We start from the raw sequence: 18,514 nt of genomic DNA on the forward strand, positions 1-18,514 counted from the left end.
TGCTTGGCTTGAGAAAATGAATAATGTTTGGATCAGACCGACGGTGTGGACTGCGTAACAAGTGGCGTATTTGAATTTCAGTCATTGTAGTTTGTGCGATTGGACATTGGGGTGACACCGAGGACATGTTAAGAGCGACGGTGCACGAAATGCGAGACAGGCAATCAGCTTGCAAGATTCTTAAGACAGAGTAAACCTCATCTTAATGCTTGTGTGTGAAAAAGGATGAAGTTAGTCTGATCACTTCTTTTATTTAAAATAGTGCAGTAACAACCTTCGTTAACACGAGCTGCTGTAAGCATCTCACAGTCTGGCTGCTTACACCCAACTGACTCTGCCTGCTTCCACCCTCATGCTTGCCCACTTATTGTAAGTACCATAAGAATGCGTCCGACGTAGAAATGCACCGCTGTACGTCATTACGCATCTTATATGGCTGACATATGCTGTCTTCCTTCGTCAAAAACAAAAAGATTCTAATCTATAAATTACTGTGCATAGGACGTTCCCATACTTTTAACCTTTATTTCGACCTTCAATTCAAATATAAAAAAAATAAAAGATATGCGTACATCTTCATTTCAGATGTCCAAAAATGTTGGTGGCTCCCAGTGTTGGCTTTTCCATGGAAACCAGGTCAAAATAGCTCTTTGAGCATTGGAGGTTGCCAACCCTGACTCTAGGGAATAATAGTAGCAGGAAACAGACTAGAACTGCTACAAAAGCTACCATTAGTTTTCATTTGACATTTAGACCACAGCAAGATTCAAACCGTCACCTTATAAATGAACTACTGGAAGATGGCTGGGTTAGCTCAAACTTAAAATTAAAAAGTGAAAATACAAGTTTCACTTTATTCCTGATGTACTGTTCATTTCACAGAATAATTGCCAAAGAGTTGTCTTATGAAGTGCTGATATATATATATATATATATATATATATATATATATATATATATATATATATATATATATATATATATATATATATATATATATATATATAAGAAAAAAAGTGCTGGAGTCAAAACGTTTCAGGCAGGACAAGGAAAACAAACAGTTCAAGCATTTTTTGATGATTGCCTAAGAATTATAATTATATTTTAATATATACAAAAAGTAAAAGTCCCTGGATCTGCCAAAGTATGTCAATATTGTGTCACTTATAGATTGAAAAATATTATACATTTCATATTGGAGTATGTGCACATGACTATGTATTGGCTTTATCTCTAATAATGTGCTACTTCAGTCCTGCTTCACTTTCTTGCATGAGTCATTCACCCTCAGGTTAGTATGAATATATTTCATGTTTTCCCTTAATCCAAAAATCCATTTGATTCTGCCAAGGATTTTAATGCACGAATTTCAGTTCAACCTACATTTTACAAGCTGCTCCATACAGGCACATTCAATATGCAGACTTCAACTGGGCACATTTTGCCACTGCAGTTTTATTGTGTAAATTGAGTATGCTTTGGGGTGTAAATACATAATATGTAAATGAGCTGACACAGTAGCAACCTCTTCTTTTTATATTCATATTAGCTCTGAAATTCATATCTGGGTTCATATCCAATAATGCAACATATAATACAGTATAGTATCGAACAGTTTTTATTCTAGGTCACTGTGTCAGTGTGAAGTGTGAGTCCTTTCATGGTCTTGGTCGTATTCATCATGCTCACTGATGCAGTGCTTTCAGTTGATTAGCGGCAGCCAAGGCTGGCCAGACCCTCCGCTAATCTCAATTGACCAGTCTGACATGATTCCAATAATTTCTGGATGAAAACAATCTTTCATTATGATTTGGACGCTTGCAATTAGATTGTAGGTTAATTTGGCAAGTCAAACAAACTCAGTCAATTTAGTGTGTTTTCTCAAAATCTAATTATACCATATATACAGTATTTTGTTTCTTATTACTGCTGCAGAGAAAGTTAAAAAAAATCCTGCTTGCTGACTCATAAACTAAAGCCATGGATCAGCTAGTGTATGCTGTAAAACTACATTCCCTGTGTTTTTTAGTCACGTATCTACTAACTGAAAACATAGAAAATATCAACTGTTTTCTATAAAAACGCAGAGCAACCAACATGATTGCAATGTTATCTCCTCCGAGTGCAGTGAGGCTTAGGAGCAAACAGCATTGTTTTAAATGAAGGAGTTTATTTAGCATGCTGCATCCACATATCAAGCATGCAGTGGCACAAAACCAGACACATTGACTTGTAGTTCAATGAATTCACCTTGGGACTCTTCAACGAAACCTGCAATGACTGCACACTCAGTAAAGTTCCATTTATTTTGGTACGTATGTATTTTCAAAAATGTTTTGAGACTAGTTTAGAAAATTCAAGTTTTGACATAGTCTGATTGAGTTTTATTTTCAAGACATAATTAAAAAATACATTTATAGATTTAAAAAAATGCAATTGTCTGTCTAGACTAGAAAAAAAAGCAGCGCAGTAAGAAAGTTTACAGTAAATGGTCCAACAACTCAATAGCAACTGGCAAACCTTTTATTACACCAGTTACCATTTATATATATATATATATATATATATATATATATATATATATATATATATATATATATATATATATATATATATATATATATATATATATATATATATATATATATATATATATATATACACACACACACACACACACACACACACACATATATGTATGTATGTATATATGTACGAGTTGGAAATGTCTTAAATTTGAGCTAACCGAAAAATTCGACATATAGAAGTGCTTCAAATGTGACACCCACCAGATGCTTAAGCTCACCATCTTCTTACTGTTCTTCAAATTTCTGCTTTTGATGTATCATTATTATTATTATCATGGATGTTATTAATGTTATTTTTTTCTTATTTTAGCTGTGATGTTTCTGGTGCACGATACATACGTGTGCATCCATACATTATTTATATATATTTACTTTAACTAAATGTATGTGACCTATTCGCTCACATTCCGTCAAAAGATGTGTTTTATTGAACAAATCACTCACTTCTGACAACACTACTACCAAGCAGGCCTGTCATTCGCAACTGAAGGAGTATCTGACAGATATATCTGGCAGATTGACAATTTGGTGGCAAAAATTCAATTCAATCTTTACGCCAGATCAAACCACACGTAACACCAACACAAATTAGACAGCTGGTCCACCACAATGTGTTTCATTCATAAATATGTAAACAGGAGGCAAACCATCTCAATCATAGTATTATATGTTTTAAATCATGCTGCTGGGTGGTATAGCTATGATCAGTGCTGCATGGCGGTCTCCAAGTGCACTTCACAGTGCAGTTACATTGAGAGGGAATAAAAGAAGCCTCATCGATTGACTAGTGGAAGTCAATGCGTCAGCTACTATGACCATTCCCATGTTGGCGCAGCTCTCCTTCTGTCCGATCCACTAGCCCACGATCATTTTCAAAATGTCCATGAAATAATTGACATGGAGAGCATGCATTTAAATGTCTGACAGATTACCCACTGCAACCTTTATGTTCAATGTAATAATTGTATAATAATAATAATTGTAATGAATAATTAATTACCGTATTACTTCTGCTCTTTTGCTTCTCCTCTCTTATTGTCATGGAAAAAACATTGATATTGTTGACAAAAAAGCAGCTGCTCTTACCAGTGGCGCAAATGTTGGATAGAACTGTGACTCAAAGAAACTGTTTGCACAAAATCCTGACTAATTCCTCCAAGCAAAGCCACCCGACCGTGGAATGTTTTTCTCCAGCTTTGTGGAGGTAGCATAGTTCTGTGCTTTAGAAACATTTTATGATGGACCACCTGTCTTGTGCACCGTCTGGCTGCATTCTTCATAATCTCCACAGAGTAGCTTTGCTTCTCACCAAGTGTCCAGTGTCAATGCCAGTGATAGGAACAATGTTTTTTGGAGTTATGCGCTTCTCTGGCTGTGCGGAAGGAATCATGTGTCTTTCTATACACGCTAGGCGCCGTGCGTGTGCAAACCACTCTCCCGTTAATTACCGGTGGCTACTCGTGACCTCCATTAACATCTTCAGCGTCACTTAGCTTGTAGCTGGTTAAGCCAGTAAATCCATCAGGGAAGCCGAATGACTCTGCATAAGCAGCACATCCTTTTATTTTACACCTGTGTGTGCGTGTGTGTGTCTTTGCGCGTGTAAGGCAAAACGTGCCGTCGTTAGAAATGGAAATGAGCGACTCCCAGGCTCCCTAAACTCATTGTCTGACAGACATGAGGTAATTGTCTCCCTCTGCAAGCGCTTTCAGTCTAAAAAGTCACACTTTGAGCGTTTTCATTCAACGGCTCTTTAGATCGCCATAGAAATGATGGCCCAAATTGCACAGATCATTTTTCCCTCTGCCTCTTTTCTTAAGCAGTACTTTATTCTTCCTGCCCTATTGCCTCAATTGTTAATGCTGTTTTAAGCTTGATGCTTCTCTTTTCATTTTCCAAGTGCTCATCTGTGCTGCTGTCTTTTTCTTTTCATTATATATATTCTGTATATATCTGCCAGATAGTCTCTCTCATAGGGCTCTTTAAATGTCATATCTGCCTCTCCAATTCATTTTACATCTTTATCATCTGTCAGGTTATGCTGGCGACCGCAGTATGATATACATGCATTAATCATTTCTGTGGCAGCATTTAACCATGGCTTTGCATAGGTAGTGCCATTTTTTGCAGTCCTTTTTACAATAATTGTGTGCAGTTTTTAATTCAATAATAGAAATAGATACATTGTTACAATATATTCACATGTGTCTTAAAATCTCTTGACTTCATGACATCCTGGGCTTACTGCGAGTTTCTCTATAAAATGTTGTACATGGTGATTTGTGTCAAAAAAAGTTCTAGTGCAGTATGCCTTCACGCTTTGGCCGTTTTTGCAGCTACCTGATTTTTATCAACTTTATTAAAACATAGCAGTGTCTTGCAGAAATCACATTTTCAGTCATTTTCAGAGAGCATCACTGCTTTGCTCATATTGATGCAAACGTAATGCTTTTCTTGTTATACTTTTATGACTTCAAGAATAATTATTCTTTGATTGCTGTATGATTGCAAGGGAGAAAAGTTTAAGTTAAGATTATTCACTTTAAAAAGTATGCTCTTACTCCTTCATTACCGTAACTGTAATGGCTTTGAAATGATCATTTCCGTGCTTTTCAAGGCACAGTGTGAATGAAAAGGTTTAATTTTGCAAACTTCCATCCATAGGGCACATTGGTGCACTAGGTTGAAAGACACATTACTGCACATTAAGAGAAACAAACCAGGTCCATCTTCCTTGAACTTTAATTCTGGAATTAGCCCTATTAAGATTGTCATTTTGCAATGGTATAATCATTTGAAGACTAGCCAGTTGTCAGGGACTGCACTCCTATTGCTGGAAAAACATAATATAATGCTGTCCTGCGATGCCCTTCAGTCAAGCCTCTCACAAAAAGTCAGTTGAATAATGTTGCTGCTCACCCTTGACCTCTATGAGAATAAGCTGTGTAGAAAATGGACGATAATATAATGCTTAGCATTTGTAGTTTCGCCTTTGAATGTTAATCATTTGTTACCACAATGAAATCCATACATCTTTCCATTTTCATTTCAACACAAACTGTACTACTTAAGATTGTAGAGAATTATTGTCACATGTACATGTGTATTAGCTGAAGTCATTTCTGCCTTTCTTGTCTGCTGATAATATGGTCAGACCTTTTCACTCATTCTTTTCCTCTTCAGCATCAACAGATATAAATTTGCCTCTCAGCCTCACAGACCCCTTTTGGTGTGCTTGCCTCATCATCAAGTGTAAATCAGCAGCTGCGGCGCCAGCTTGTCACTTAGATTTTTTCACTGGTCTTCATCGGGGAGTTGACGTTGAGGAACGGCTCGACTATTAGCGCATTCTTGAAGTGATTTCGTAGTCTGTAATTGTCATTATAATATGTGATGACTTGGAGTGTGCTGTTTTTCTATTTAGCCTACGTTCAACCATCCTATCAATTCCACAATTGACAACTCAATTTGCAAACCCTCCTTGTTTGAATATGATAAATTATTGTGATATGAGTCACAGGCAAAGTTGTTTTGCCTTTTTAAACTTGGTAAAAGACTGTAAAGCCATCAGTTTGAATATTATATAAGTGCTGTCAAGCTTTTTTTTAAAATGAAATCCTCTCGTCTTTTTCTTCACCAGATTGCCTGCGCAGTCTTTGCAGCCCTGCTCCATTTCTTCTTTTTGGCAGCCTTCACTTGGATGTTCCTGGAAGGGGTGCAGCTATACATCATGCTGGTGGAGGTGTTTGAGAGCGAACACTCCCGGACTAAGTACTTCTACCTGGCAGGATATGGCGTGCCTGCTGTCATAGTGGCCGTCTCCGCCGCAGTGGACTACAGGAGCTACGGCACCGACCGAGTGTAAGCGATACGGAGGGCTAAGGGGGTGTGAAGGAAGGATGGGATGGAGGGAGTGTGCCTGCTGTCGTTTTGGCTGTGGCACTGGACTCTACAAGCACATGAGAAGTGTCACTACAGAGAGGCTGAGATAGGGAAGACGCAGTGAAGGATGGCGGAATAGGGGCAGAGAGAAGTGAGACTGCCTACGGGAGTACAACAATGTGGGAATATTGAAAGGGTGTGAATAGAAAGCTTGGCTTCTTTGTGTGCAGCAGATTTATTCCCGAGAGGGAGTGTGCTGTCGTCAACGTACGTGACGACATGCTAATTCATGCTTGACTGAATCCTAGAGAGAAGGCGGCCGACACCTCATTCGTACCGAGCATATGCATGCACCACGTGCAAGAGTCAATCTCATGAAAGATTGAACGTGTGACCTGTGCCTGAGAAATGAGGTCACCGTTTTATTCACAGATGCTCATGCACTCAATAGCCATGAGGTTACATTAACGTGTACTCAACATTAAGAGTTTATCATGTGAAATCACAAAATTTAAGAAAAAGCTACTCAACGATGGGATACTTGCGCGCTGTTTATAGAGCATTAAAATGTATTCCTATATTCTAAATAAAAGAAAACATTTTTGTCATTTCAACAATGTTTACCATGTCAAAAACTGACAGAGATGCGCAAATAAAAACATCAATGATGCAATCAAGAAAAAAGTTCAGTAGACAAACCAAAAATACTCAATCCAGAAATAATGTTTCCAATAACTTACTGGAATAAAATTACTCTATTGTAATTGAAAGATAATTTAGCATTTTGGAATTTTTAAACACTTTACAAAGCCAACTACGCGTTTCAAGTAAGTGTGTGTGTTTATGAACACAATTGCCTCTATGTTCATGCCCAGAACTTTGAGCACCCATGTAAGCGGGTATGCTATGATGTATTAAAAAGGCAGTTTTACGCCATTGTGAGTGGGGACACAGCTGACATCATTTTGTGCCAATTTAAGCAATTTCACTTATTTGCGTTCAATGCTGTACTGAGGCACACTGGTAGTCATTGACATGGTGGACGATTACATTGTTTTACTCATGATTTGCAGCAGGTCGAGGGAAGCAAAGTATGTTTGTAAAGAACTGCAAGCAGGCCTCCGCGGGTGAATGATATATAGGGAGGTGACAGATATTTGACGTTGATGCTTGGAGAGCTGCTTTCACCTGGAACATACGCATCCATGTGTTTCAGCTCTTTAAATGGATACCATAGGCTGTAGTGGTACCTAGAGTTGTGTCTTGATTTTGGTTTTTTACAATCTATATAACAACCCTCATTTTGCGGAAAAATGGTCATATGTGAACACGCATGCTTTTGATTGAATAGTGAAGACATACTGAAAAGGCAACGCTTGTATTGGGTAATGATGCGCCGCAAAATATAAGGAGTCTGCATGAATGTTTCATTTTTTAACCTAACACGTTTATGTTAAACATTTAAAATCTTTTGCCCGGGTGCCTTATAAATAAATGCTTCCACCCAGGCAGTGAACAATATGACTGCACATAATCAAGCTGCTAAATGATTTACATTTTCACTCGGCTGCTCGAGAGACTCTTTGTAAAGTTCAGCTTTCCACGAGCTGCGCGTCACTCCGTGGAAGTTGGGCAAGTGAGCTAGGGTTGTCTGATGTTGAAGGTGCACCAATGCCACTTAGCTCAATATTTCATTCCCGGATAATCAATAAAATATGAATCTGCATGCTGGGCTCGAGATGGATGTTCACTCTATGTACTTTTGTGGACCAGCTGACAGAGCTCTTTTCAGACAATTAGTTTTGTTGCCGAGCAAAAAGACTAAAATAGCACAATAAACCTCAGTGTTGTCACGAAACCAGCAAGTCTGAAAATCATTAAAAGCATTAATCATTAATCATTAATACTAATAAAACATTTAAAGCTTTCAATTTATCATTCACGTGAGCATCAAACCAAATCAAAAACAGCGATTCATCTTCCAAATCCACCTTGGCCTGAGCCAAAATAATCTTTTTTTTTCCACGTTAAAATTGCTTGACAGTGTCAATAATCATATAGAACTGTCTGATTATTTCATGAAAATAAAGCTAAGTGTTTAATTAGTGCTGACAAATTAGCTTTGTACAATTCACTGACCGTTTATTTGATAGAGTTAAAGGAATGTTTGCTTGGTTCCTTATTTGCAGTATTTACTTTGTGCTTTGTCGGTGGCGAACTGTTGAGCACGTCCACCTCACAGTTCAGGGACCACCTCACAGTTCAGGGACCTGAGATCAAATCCACCTGGCTCCGGCTATCCTGCGTGGATTTTGCATGTTCTCCCCGAGCCCGCAGGGGTTCCCTCCGGGCAATCCGGCTGTGTGTTGGACATACTAAATTGTCCTTAGATGTGATTGAGAGCGTGAATAGTTGTTGGTCCCTGTGTGCCCTGCAATTGGCCGCCTGAAGCCAGATGGGATAGGCGCCAGCAAGCCTGCGACCTTTTTGAGCATAAGCGGCTATAGAAAATGGAAGGATGTGAAATACTTCAATTACATTCATTCATCATTGTTCTTAGCCGCTTATCCTCACTAGGGCCGTGGGTACATAAAGACCAATAACAATACACACTCACAAACACACCTAAGGCCAATTTGAAGTGTACAATATACCTACAATGCATGTTTTGATATACCTCACACCACATTGTGTTGGTGTGCCTAACTTTGTGGCCAATTAGTTTACATAAACAACCAGTGCCTCTACATGTAAATCTGATTGATTGAACAAATAAATCCAGCTAATGGTAATAGTAAAGTACCATTTGCAGTCGCAAAACATGAGTTATGTGACTCATTTATCAACCACAGCTTTTGAAAATGGCACTGCTTCTTGCCATTTTGAACAAAAATATAATACAACGCCCCCTACTGCGCCCCAAATCTCATTCATGTCTCATAATGAAGGTTGGGAGCAATGACTTGACGCAGGAGGCCATGGCGGAATATACAGTGACACAGTGCGGGGCCCCCGTAATGGAAGAGCGCTCTAATGTGGTGGAAATTGAAAGATTAATAATTCAAAAGCAACTGGCTGTGAATCAGTCGGCCATTTTGCTCCTGTGAAAGTTTTTAAGCGTGGAGGTGTGAACCCCCTCAGTGGAAGCTACACTCTTTCTTCCTGCGCTTGCCTCAAATGAGGAAAGTTTAGTGGTAACAACATAGGCATAATACTGTGAATTTAGGAGTTGTGAAAAAAGGGCAAAAGCAATATGTGGTGACAGAAGCGATGAAGAAATGCAGCGATCAAAATGAAAGCATGTTTTGATTTAGAAAATGAAATAAACAGATTAATACAATTTCAAAATAATTGTTTGCTTCAACCTAATTGGTTTGTTTGTTTAGGCTGCAGTCTTCATATACATGTATACATTTTTTTTTTGATCATAAAATAAAATAATTGTTAAGGGCTAATTTATTTTGAGGAACTTCAGAGCTATTACCCGAAAACCCCAAAATTGAGAACCACAGATCTGACCCAACACAATTGAATGAGTTCTTCTATGATGGAAATTGATGTTATGTTTTGTGTACTTCTGCAAACTGTGTATATGTGCATAGAGTATAGGCGTGCATGCCCCTCTGTTCTCCACATTACTCTCACCCCAGTCTCTATAAATAGTCCAAGTCATATCTCTGCATTCACATGAACACATTATGTTATATGTTTCGCCATCCCATCATGTGGTGGTGTCATATACAGTATGCATGATCTTGGGGGTAGTAAAGATGTATTTATCACAGGTGATCATCTCTCGCCATCTCACTTTCAATGCAGTGATGTATGTTTGAGCCATGTGCTTTCTCGCTTTCACTCCGTCATACCTGTATTTCTACCAATTCCTTTTGTCCTACACCTCGATCATGATGCATTTGAAAGTCATGTAAATAACTTGTTCCCCTTCTCTCCAGAGCGTGTGTGTGTGTGTTTGTGTGTATTTGTGTGATGCAGAAGCTGTCATCTGCTGGTAAATCTTTTCCAGCCAGCATCCCTCTGAGACATGTTTTAATCCCCCTGCATCTTTCCTCTCTCTTTAGGTGCTGGCTGAGACTGGATACATACTTTATCTGGAGCTTTATAGGCCCTGCTACACTCATCATAATGGTGAGATACAAACACGCACTCGCACACGCATGCTCAATCTCAGCACACTTGGCTTGGCTGCCATATTGTATGTGCAAGTTATGTGGAACTGTTGCCAAATCTTCGCCTTGGTTTCCCCCCGAGTATCTCATTTGTATCTAAATGAGCCAATTTAAAATATCTCTATATGTGGATTAACTCTCACATTTTTGGCCAGCAAAATACACTGTGTGCCATAGGGCAAAAAAAGGTTTTCGTTTATGAGGACTGGGCAATAATATCAATACATCAATTTACAGTGATGCAATACAACCTTCATTTACAATATATCACGTATTGACTTTGAGGAGCCTTGCTTTCGTTATATTTTGTTTTTTTAAATCATTGCAATTTGGAATGGCTGTCATATCATGATTTTTTTTGTCGTATTATGAATCGTGTTTTACATGTAAATCATTTCGAGTGCGGCGATGTTCCAAAGCAAAAGGGGTGGCGGAGGAGGAGGGCAACAGCTGAAAAAGAAAACTTTATGATACAGAGAAAGTATTTTCTTCCTTTCTGCTACTGTAGTCATTTCTCATCGGCGGTAGTAAGCTCATGATATGATCTAGAGAAGCGCGAAAATATTCAACTCTTAAACGAGCCGCCATTATAATGGGCTATAGTGGTATTTTAAGTTTTTTTTTTTGTAAAGGTTTGTCTCCTTCTTTTTTATTGGGTCATCAAATGGCACAATAATCACTCACAGACTAAAATGCAAAGGTTTGTGATGGCTTTGCGGCTTTAGGTGATCTTTTCAAATAAAGATTTTTGGCCTACTTCTTCAGTACCAAGTCTCACAGCAACATTCTGTCTCTTCGTCCCGGATAGCTCTGGTAGCCACAGGTTCAACTGCTTCTGCTTGTTAGAACAACCGCCCACAACATTCTCAAGCTGTGCAAGACATTTTTGAATGCTATGAGAGTTTATGATCGAAAATCTTCAAATAAAGCGCTTCAGGGTAACAAACGGCTCACTACTGTATCCGGTGCGGCGCAGGAAGTCGCGCCTATAATTGTTTCTACTTCAGAGCCCTCGGGAAAATGCTGGATAGGCTGCCTTTTTGACCACGGCCAGCTGTGATGGGCTTCGGGTCCCTGCGGCCCTTAACAGGATAAGCTGTTGAAAATAGATGGATGGCTGTAATGTGTCTCCGCTGGTTTCCGTAATTGTACACTTCACTGGAGAAGCTTTATCAAACTCATTATCTCGAGGCGCCTACATGCAACAACAAACCTGTCTTCTAACAATCACTGAACAAAAGCCTGCAACCACAAAATATGAAATCTCCTGCATCTTCTTCAATAAAGTGCCAGCAAAGTGCAATGTGACATGGCTAAGGTGTGACTGTTATTGCCCCTTCATAATCTGTCAGGTGACACTTTTTAAAGGTACTTTGAGGCATACAAAGCTTTGGAAATAGAGTTGTAGCTTTTGTCAGATGTGGAAAATACGAAATGCGCACATAAACAGAATGAGAACAACGGGCTATGTTCCCAATTAAATGATGGCAGAATGCACACTGCTGTGCTCTGTGCCTGTCTTGAATTCAGCCTACTGCCGCTGCCTTCCCTGGCTCATCTGATCAAGATTATACGAGAGGGCAGTCTAGTGTGCAGACTTTACACTCACCGATAACAGACAGCCTCAAAGAAATGTCTTGATTAAACACCAACTGTAAGGGCGATCCTCGGCTGTGTCCTCTAACGGTGATCCTGAATGGGTATAATCACTAATGGGTGTTAGGTTGCTTTCAACTCATTAAGTGAATTGTACTGAAACGGTGTGACCAAACTTGGACTTCCTCGAGTGTGAATTGTGTGTTTGAGACAAAGAACCAACTGATATCTGACTGTGTCTTTCAGCTCAACGTCATCTTTCTTGGCATTGCTCTGTATAAGATGTTCCACCATACTGCCATCCTCAAACCGGATTCTGGATGTCTGGACAACATCAAGTAAGTGTACATTCGGTTCTCTTATTTGCTGATGGTGCACACTCGTGTGCGTAAAGATAAGGGACATCATTATTACAGTACTTTTCTTTCTTTTTTAGATAATGAGATAACACATTTGAGATATCTGAAGTGTAAAATGCAAGAACTGCGGGTACTGTACTTTTAGTTCTATGAAAAAAAGAGAAGGAAAGAAGAAAAGGCTGTCCGTGCACCATTCTGAAATCCACCTAGCCATGGCTTGAAAGCCCATCAACACATTATGTATTCCCTGTTTGATCCATAAAGTGGACTTATTGAAGCAAGTAGCTTCACATGTGTAACATCTAGACCTGTTGCTGTTGCCCAGCAACACCATGGAGGCAAAAAAATAAAATCACTACTTTTACACAAAGTGCAACATATTGCAAGTCAATTTTTTTTTTTTTTTAATCTGCACCCATCAGCCTCCACATTCAGTACACAAGCAAATCAAAAGTTTTCCACCATTATTTTTACTTGTGACCAATCCAATTCACCAACGCAACAAGATAATCAAATCTGCTTTAACAATTTAGTAATAAGTCATGATATCAGGTATTTATTTATATGAGGTACAGTATTTATTTAAGCTTAAAGTGACACGAATGAATACGTGAATACAAACAAATGAATACGTCATTTGTTTATAAATTTCAAAAACGTATGTGTTCTTAACAACCATGGCCTCATATATACATATATGTACATATATATATATATATATATATATATATATATATATATATATATATATATATATATATATATATATATATATATATAATCATTTTTTAAATGATTTTTAAAACTCAATTCGAAATAAAGAAAAGGCATTATAGTACTGTATATATTTCATATACGTATTTACATTATTTTAAGCCTATGGGAATCCTTCCTTGTTGACACACAAAGTACAGTAACTCATTTGCAGGTTCTAATTAGCAAGCATGATTTGTTTTTGTTTTGTTTTTTTTCCCCAGGGACCAAACTCTTATTAAATTGCCTGAAATATTGCTTTTCAATGTTGGATTAAACATGGTTCCAGCCAGATGTCTTTTGAAATCACAAGCTCTTAAATTCAACTGTGATCAAGCTGACCTTGTCAATCTTATATTATTTTAGCATTTAGCCAGAGTTCTCATCTTTCTACAACAACCTTTGGTGAGAATGATCAGAGATGTACCTTATTCACTGCCACAAAGATGTATATTGCTCAGGAGCAATTCCTAAAATAGACTACTTCTTTGAGACAGCGTAACTGCAACTTTCATCGTCCAATCTCAAGTGGAACAATTTATTGCTTGAATGATGATAAAGTGAGCACACATCCATTGTCTAAAAATGTTTTCTACTTGGGACTGACAAATGTCATTGCCAAAGAACGCTGATGAGGAATCATAAGCTAGCCACCACAGAATATTTTTGACTGACTTTTCACCATGCCTCGCTTAATATTGTGGCAACAGCCCAAATTTGTGAGACTTGTGCTTCCACTAAATGGTCATTTACCATGTGTTCAGCTGTGTTTTCTTCTGGAAGTCGAACAAAACCCGGCACTCTTGAAGAAAATCAACTATTGTTCATGAAGTATTTGGAATCATCGACAGGCATTTCAGTCTGAGTTTTGCGATTCCATGTGTTTATCTGAGGCGCAAATTCCAAAATGTACTTATTTCAAACCTTAAGAGAATAATGCTAACTATCAAAGCTATTTCTGTGCCTGAGTTTTGCCAAAAAACAAAAAAAAATAAAACACATTTAAATGAAAACATTTAATTGTCCAGGTATATGCATATTTTTGAATGCGTCTTTGGAAAAAAGCGGAAAGAGTAGACCATCCTCCACATTGCTACATTTTTGCTCTGAGCTTCATTTGACCTGTTTGTATGTGTGTGCTCAGCAAAGTTATCCGGATTCTGGCTCCACATTCACTGTACAAACCCAAAGGGAGATATGTCTGAATGTGTGACTGTTCTCTCCGATCTAATACCCATTGTCTTTCTTTAATTCAGCATGTTTGCATGAAACACAACTCATTTCTGTCTGACATCATCTCAAGAGGGCTCTTATTGAAAGTCACGTCATTATTGTCTGTATATGACCCTCTGAGAGTGTTGGTTGGAAATACATCTTCATTTCCAATGAACGCCGTGTCTCTGTCTGCCGCTAACTAATCACGGCTGTGTTATTTTCTCATTCCGCCGACGTGCGAGACAAAAAGCTTCAGTCTAATTTGAACAATATGCCGCAGCTCAGTGGCGGGTGCCCTGTCGCCGTGCGGCGCACAATGTTTAAAGTCAATCACGAGATGGTCTGATCATTTGTTGTTTCTTATAAACACCAGTGCCGCCGTCTCTTTTGGAGCATTTCAAGAATTAAGGAGAAACCGCATGATCTTTCCTTCAATGCCTTTCAGGGAGATGTAATCAAAAGGCCCGATGATAGATTAAAATCAAAGAGCACTTTAAAGAATGTGACACTTTTGGATCTCCCACCCGCCCCCTTGCCCGTTTTCTCTTTTTTGATGCCGTCTCCTCTTTCTCCGAATACGCTGAAGGTTGAATAGATTGTAATCGAGTTGGCTTTATTAGTCATGTCTCATGTCCTTGTTAATCATAATTGTGCCCTTTCTGTCTCATTTCTGTTTGTTTCCTTTGTCTCTTTAATTTCAAGACCTCATACGTTGGTTGTCTTTGGTAAGGCCTTTCTCCGATCAAGATTCCCCGACATCTCCACACAGACATTTTGATTGGTTTGCCTGTCGTCTTGTCCGTAGAAACAGCCCTACATTCGCTCTCCTTCCTTAATAGACCCAGTTGTGTCTACTCATCTCCCTGGAATATGAATTACTTGAACGCGTGTGACATTTGTGAGCTGTTTCTTTGACCCATATAACTTGCCCAATGTGCTGTTGAAATGTTACAATGGTAAGATGTGAGCGAGGGGAAGCAGCTGAGAGGCTTTCTTAAGGGAGAACCATTGGGGAAGAGAGGGGGCCCAGAAGGAAGGAGAAGAGGGATGAGTGTGCTCCTTTATTGGAGAGGGTCGGCAGACGGGCTTTATTGGCGCTTATGTCTCGGCTGAATGGTGCCACAGAGGGCAACATCAAATCAATCACCCCGGTCGCACTCACTTACTCTCCTCTTTTCTTTTTCCTCCTTCCTCCTGACTCCTAATATCTTGCTAATATCCTTTCCTATATCTCCCCTCCTTCATGCGTCTCGATCATTTCCATGAGAGGTGATCACTGCCCAGTCAGCCAATTGCATTAGAGGCCATTATCTAAGCTGAAGTGGACCAGAAATTGTGACCTTTGTAAAGAAATGGCACTTTCTGATGGTCGATGTGTCCCCCAATCTACTGCCCATTATATCTCTTCATAGGGAGAATGTAACTTGCTGGGTTTTTTTGGGGGCTCGAACTTTTAAACACACTCACAGTATGCTATTTTAACTAGCAAAATTCTGATGACGACGTTAGCAAGTTTTGGAGTAAGACCTTTAAGAAAAACTAACCTCACACAATTCCCAACTGTGAGTCCCAATTTGCAAAATTACCATGTTAATTTTGCACATTTGCATCAAAGAACAGAGCACTATTTTCAGCAGGCAAAGAAGACCAAACTGCAAAGTAACCTGTGCTGTAAAGTGAATAAAAAATTGATTAATTAAGATATGTAATTGATCTAATTAGTGGCGTGAACATTATACAAATTTCATTGTGTGGTGTTACTATGCATATAAAACTTCTGAAGAAAAAAAAAATCTTTTATCAGTTTTGTGCTTTTGCTGCAGATCAAAAGATTGATATACAACAACAAAATGAATGTCTCCAGTCATTTTTTGGGCCATCAGAAGGAATGGTGGTGGTGTTTTCCTTTGTCAGTCACCAAATAATTAGAAAACATTAACATTAAAATAAACTTTTGTCCCTCCTGTCCATCTCAATGGCGGTGTGGGGTGTTCTCGAGTTTACTTTGTCAAAGAGCTTTGCTATGGCTCGCTACAGTCACATCTTATTGCTATTGTTTGCTGTTGCAGCCTCTGAGGGCTTTGCATTTATGTGGTAGGCTAAACTTGAGCTATGTAATGAAAAATCAAAAGCATTCACATTTTGTTGTTTAGTGACCACCTGCTTTTTAAAAAGGAACCTTTCACTTAACCTACATGAGAAGTCTGTGTGGCTAGACCTTGACAGATAAGTGAGTTCCACTCAGACGTAATCATGTATGTCAATTGAAAGCATCTTTGTTTCAAAAGCAGTTGCTCACTCAACAACAAAATATAATGAGGAATACTTATTTTCCATAACAGCTGCTTCGGTGGTAAGCAAGGTTCTTCAGACAAAAACTTCATACTCCATCACTCTGCCTTTGGATGTTTTTTGTTTTTTGTTTTTTTTAGTTGAATTTAACATTAATCAGATTGACAACTCTCACACGCACTTCCATTTTTCACGTTTTTTCTTCTTCTTAACTTATCCTCCCACCCACAACAATACCCTATAAGATCCCACCAAATACAACGACAGCCTATCATTCATAAATCAGTCCATTTAAGAGTGTGACCTTTGTTTTCAATACTCAACAATTTAAGCACAAGCAGCCTGATGCATACAAATATAAATCAACATACAAAAAGCATAAAATTGCTTTCCTTGATGAAAAATTGGATTAACAAGTCATGATGAAAAAAAATAACACTTTCGCGATGACTATATTTAATTGATTGCAATTAATCTGTCAATCTGACACCCCTAAATGTAACATTTTGCTCTATAACAGTGGTGCTTAAAATTGTTGGAGACACTGAACCCTACCAGTTCCATATGTGCATTCGTCAAACCCTTCTTAAGTGAAAAATAAAATATTATTTTTTCAAATTCAAGATATATGTATGTTTTTTTTTTGCTTGTTTGTTTTTGTTTAATAAACAAATCAACTCACAACAAATTATATAGCGAAACAGTATTACTTCTGCTGTTGCTTTTGAGAGAGCAGTTCAGATATACGTGGCTTCACCTCAGAAAGTGCCACTCTAATGTGGTTTTTACAGAAAAAGCTTTTGCCTTTCTTTTTTCAGTTTTTATTTCAGGATCCTCAAAAAGGGTTGCTAGCAGCAAATGGCATAAAAAAAAAAACTCAAGGCCGACCACTCTCTTTTTTTGCTCGACATAGATAATATGGATTAAAATATTAAGAAAGAAATCACGTGACGTAAAACCACATCAGTCACATGTTGATTACTGTGCACTAAATGCTCCATGTCATCACAATTTGAGCTAAATTTGGAAGAAACCATGTTAAGCTTAAAATTAGCAATGCCTACTGCTGTCAAAGTAAAATGATGACCACATTAAAAAACACACCATTTTATCCGGACCGGTGAGACTTTCCAATAACGTTATGTTTTTTTGTGCGAATCATTTTTAATTCATAAGACTTCTCCCATTAAGATATCGAGTAGATATCCTAATGAGAAGTATGATGGAAATGTGTTTAGCACATTTCAGTCAGTCAGATAGGATATGCCCCAGTAAGCCTAATGAAGAGCCATGGTATAGAAAATGAATGAATGTAGAACAACTTAAACTTGAAAGTGTGTATATTATTTGATCCCACGAAAGACTTCAGGAAACGGAAAAATGATTCCCAATAGTGCTGCTATCAGCGAGGTCATGGCCTCTCCTATCTTTCTCCAGATCGGTAGTGTTTGAATCTTCCTGTTAGAGTTTGAAACTCATAAAGAACACCTTCCTAGGTTTTCTCCATCCAACTTTGTCAGGGATTTAGACGGACCAGCTCTAACCCCTTTCTGATCCTTTTATGATACCACACACATCACAGTTGGCTGAAGAGCATTTCTGACCGAGGCCAAGAGATAAGGTTAGCGTCGCGCAAACTGAA

The 18,514-nt window shown here is 38.4% G+C and overlaps 1 protein-coding gene across 1 annotated transcript in view; it reads left to right on the forward strand.

The window, feature by feature from the left end:
- Nucleotides 1-18,514, forward strand: part of adgrl3.1 (adhesion G protein-coupled receptor L3.1) — a 168,895-nt gene that overhangs the window by 135,890 nt on the left and 14,491 nt on the right. The window contains exons 17-19 of the mRNA XM_088419286.1: nt 6,229-6,449; nt 10,550-10,616; nt 12,500-12,591. Coding sequence (XP_088275412.1) covers nt 6,229-6,449; nt 10,550-10,616; nt 12,500-12,591 — 380 coding nt within the window. The remainder of the gene's footprint in view (nt 1-6,228; nt 6,450-10,549; nt 10,617-12,499; nt 12,592-18,514) is intronic.

The sequence above is a fragment of the Hippichthys cyanospilos genome, chromosome 7, assembly GCF_059441005.1.
Source record: "Hippichthys cyanospilos isolate Australia breed blue-spotted pipefish chromosome 7, RoL_Hcya_1.0, whole genome shotgun sequence".
Lineage (NCBI taxonomy): Eukaryota > Metazoa > Chordata > Actinopteri > Syngnathiformes > Syngnathidae > Hippichthys > Hippichthys cyanospilos.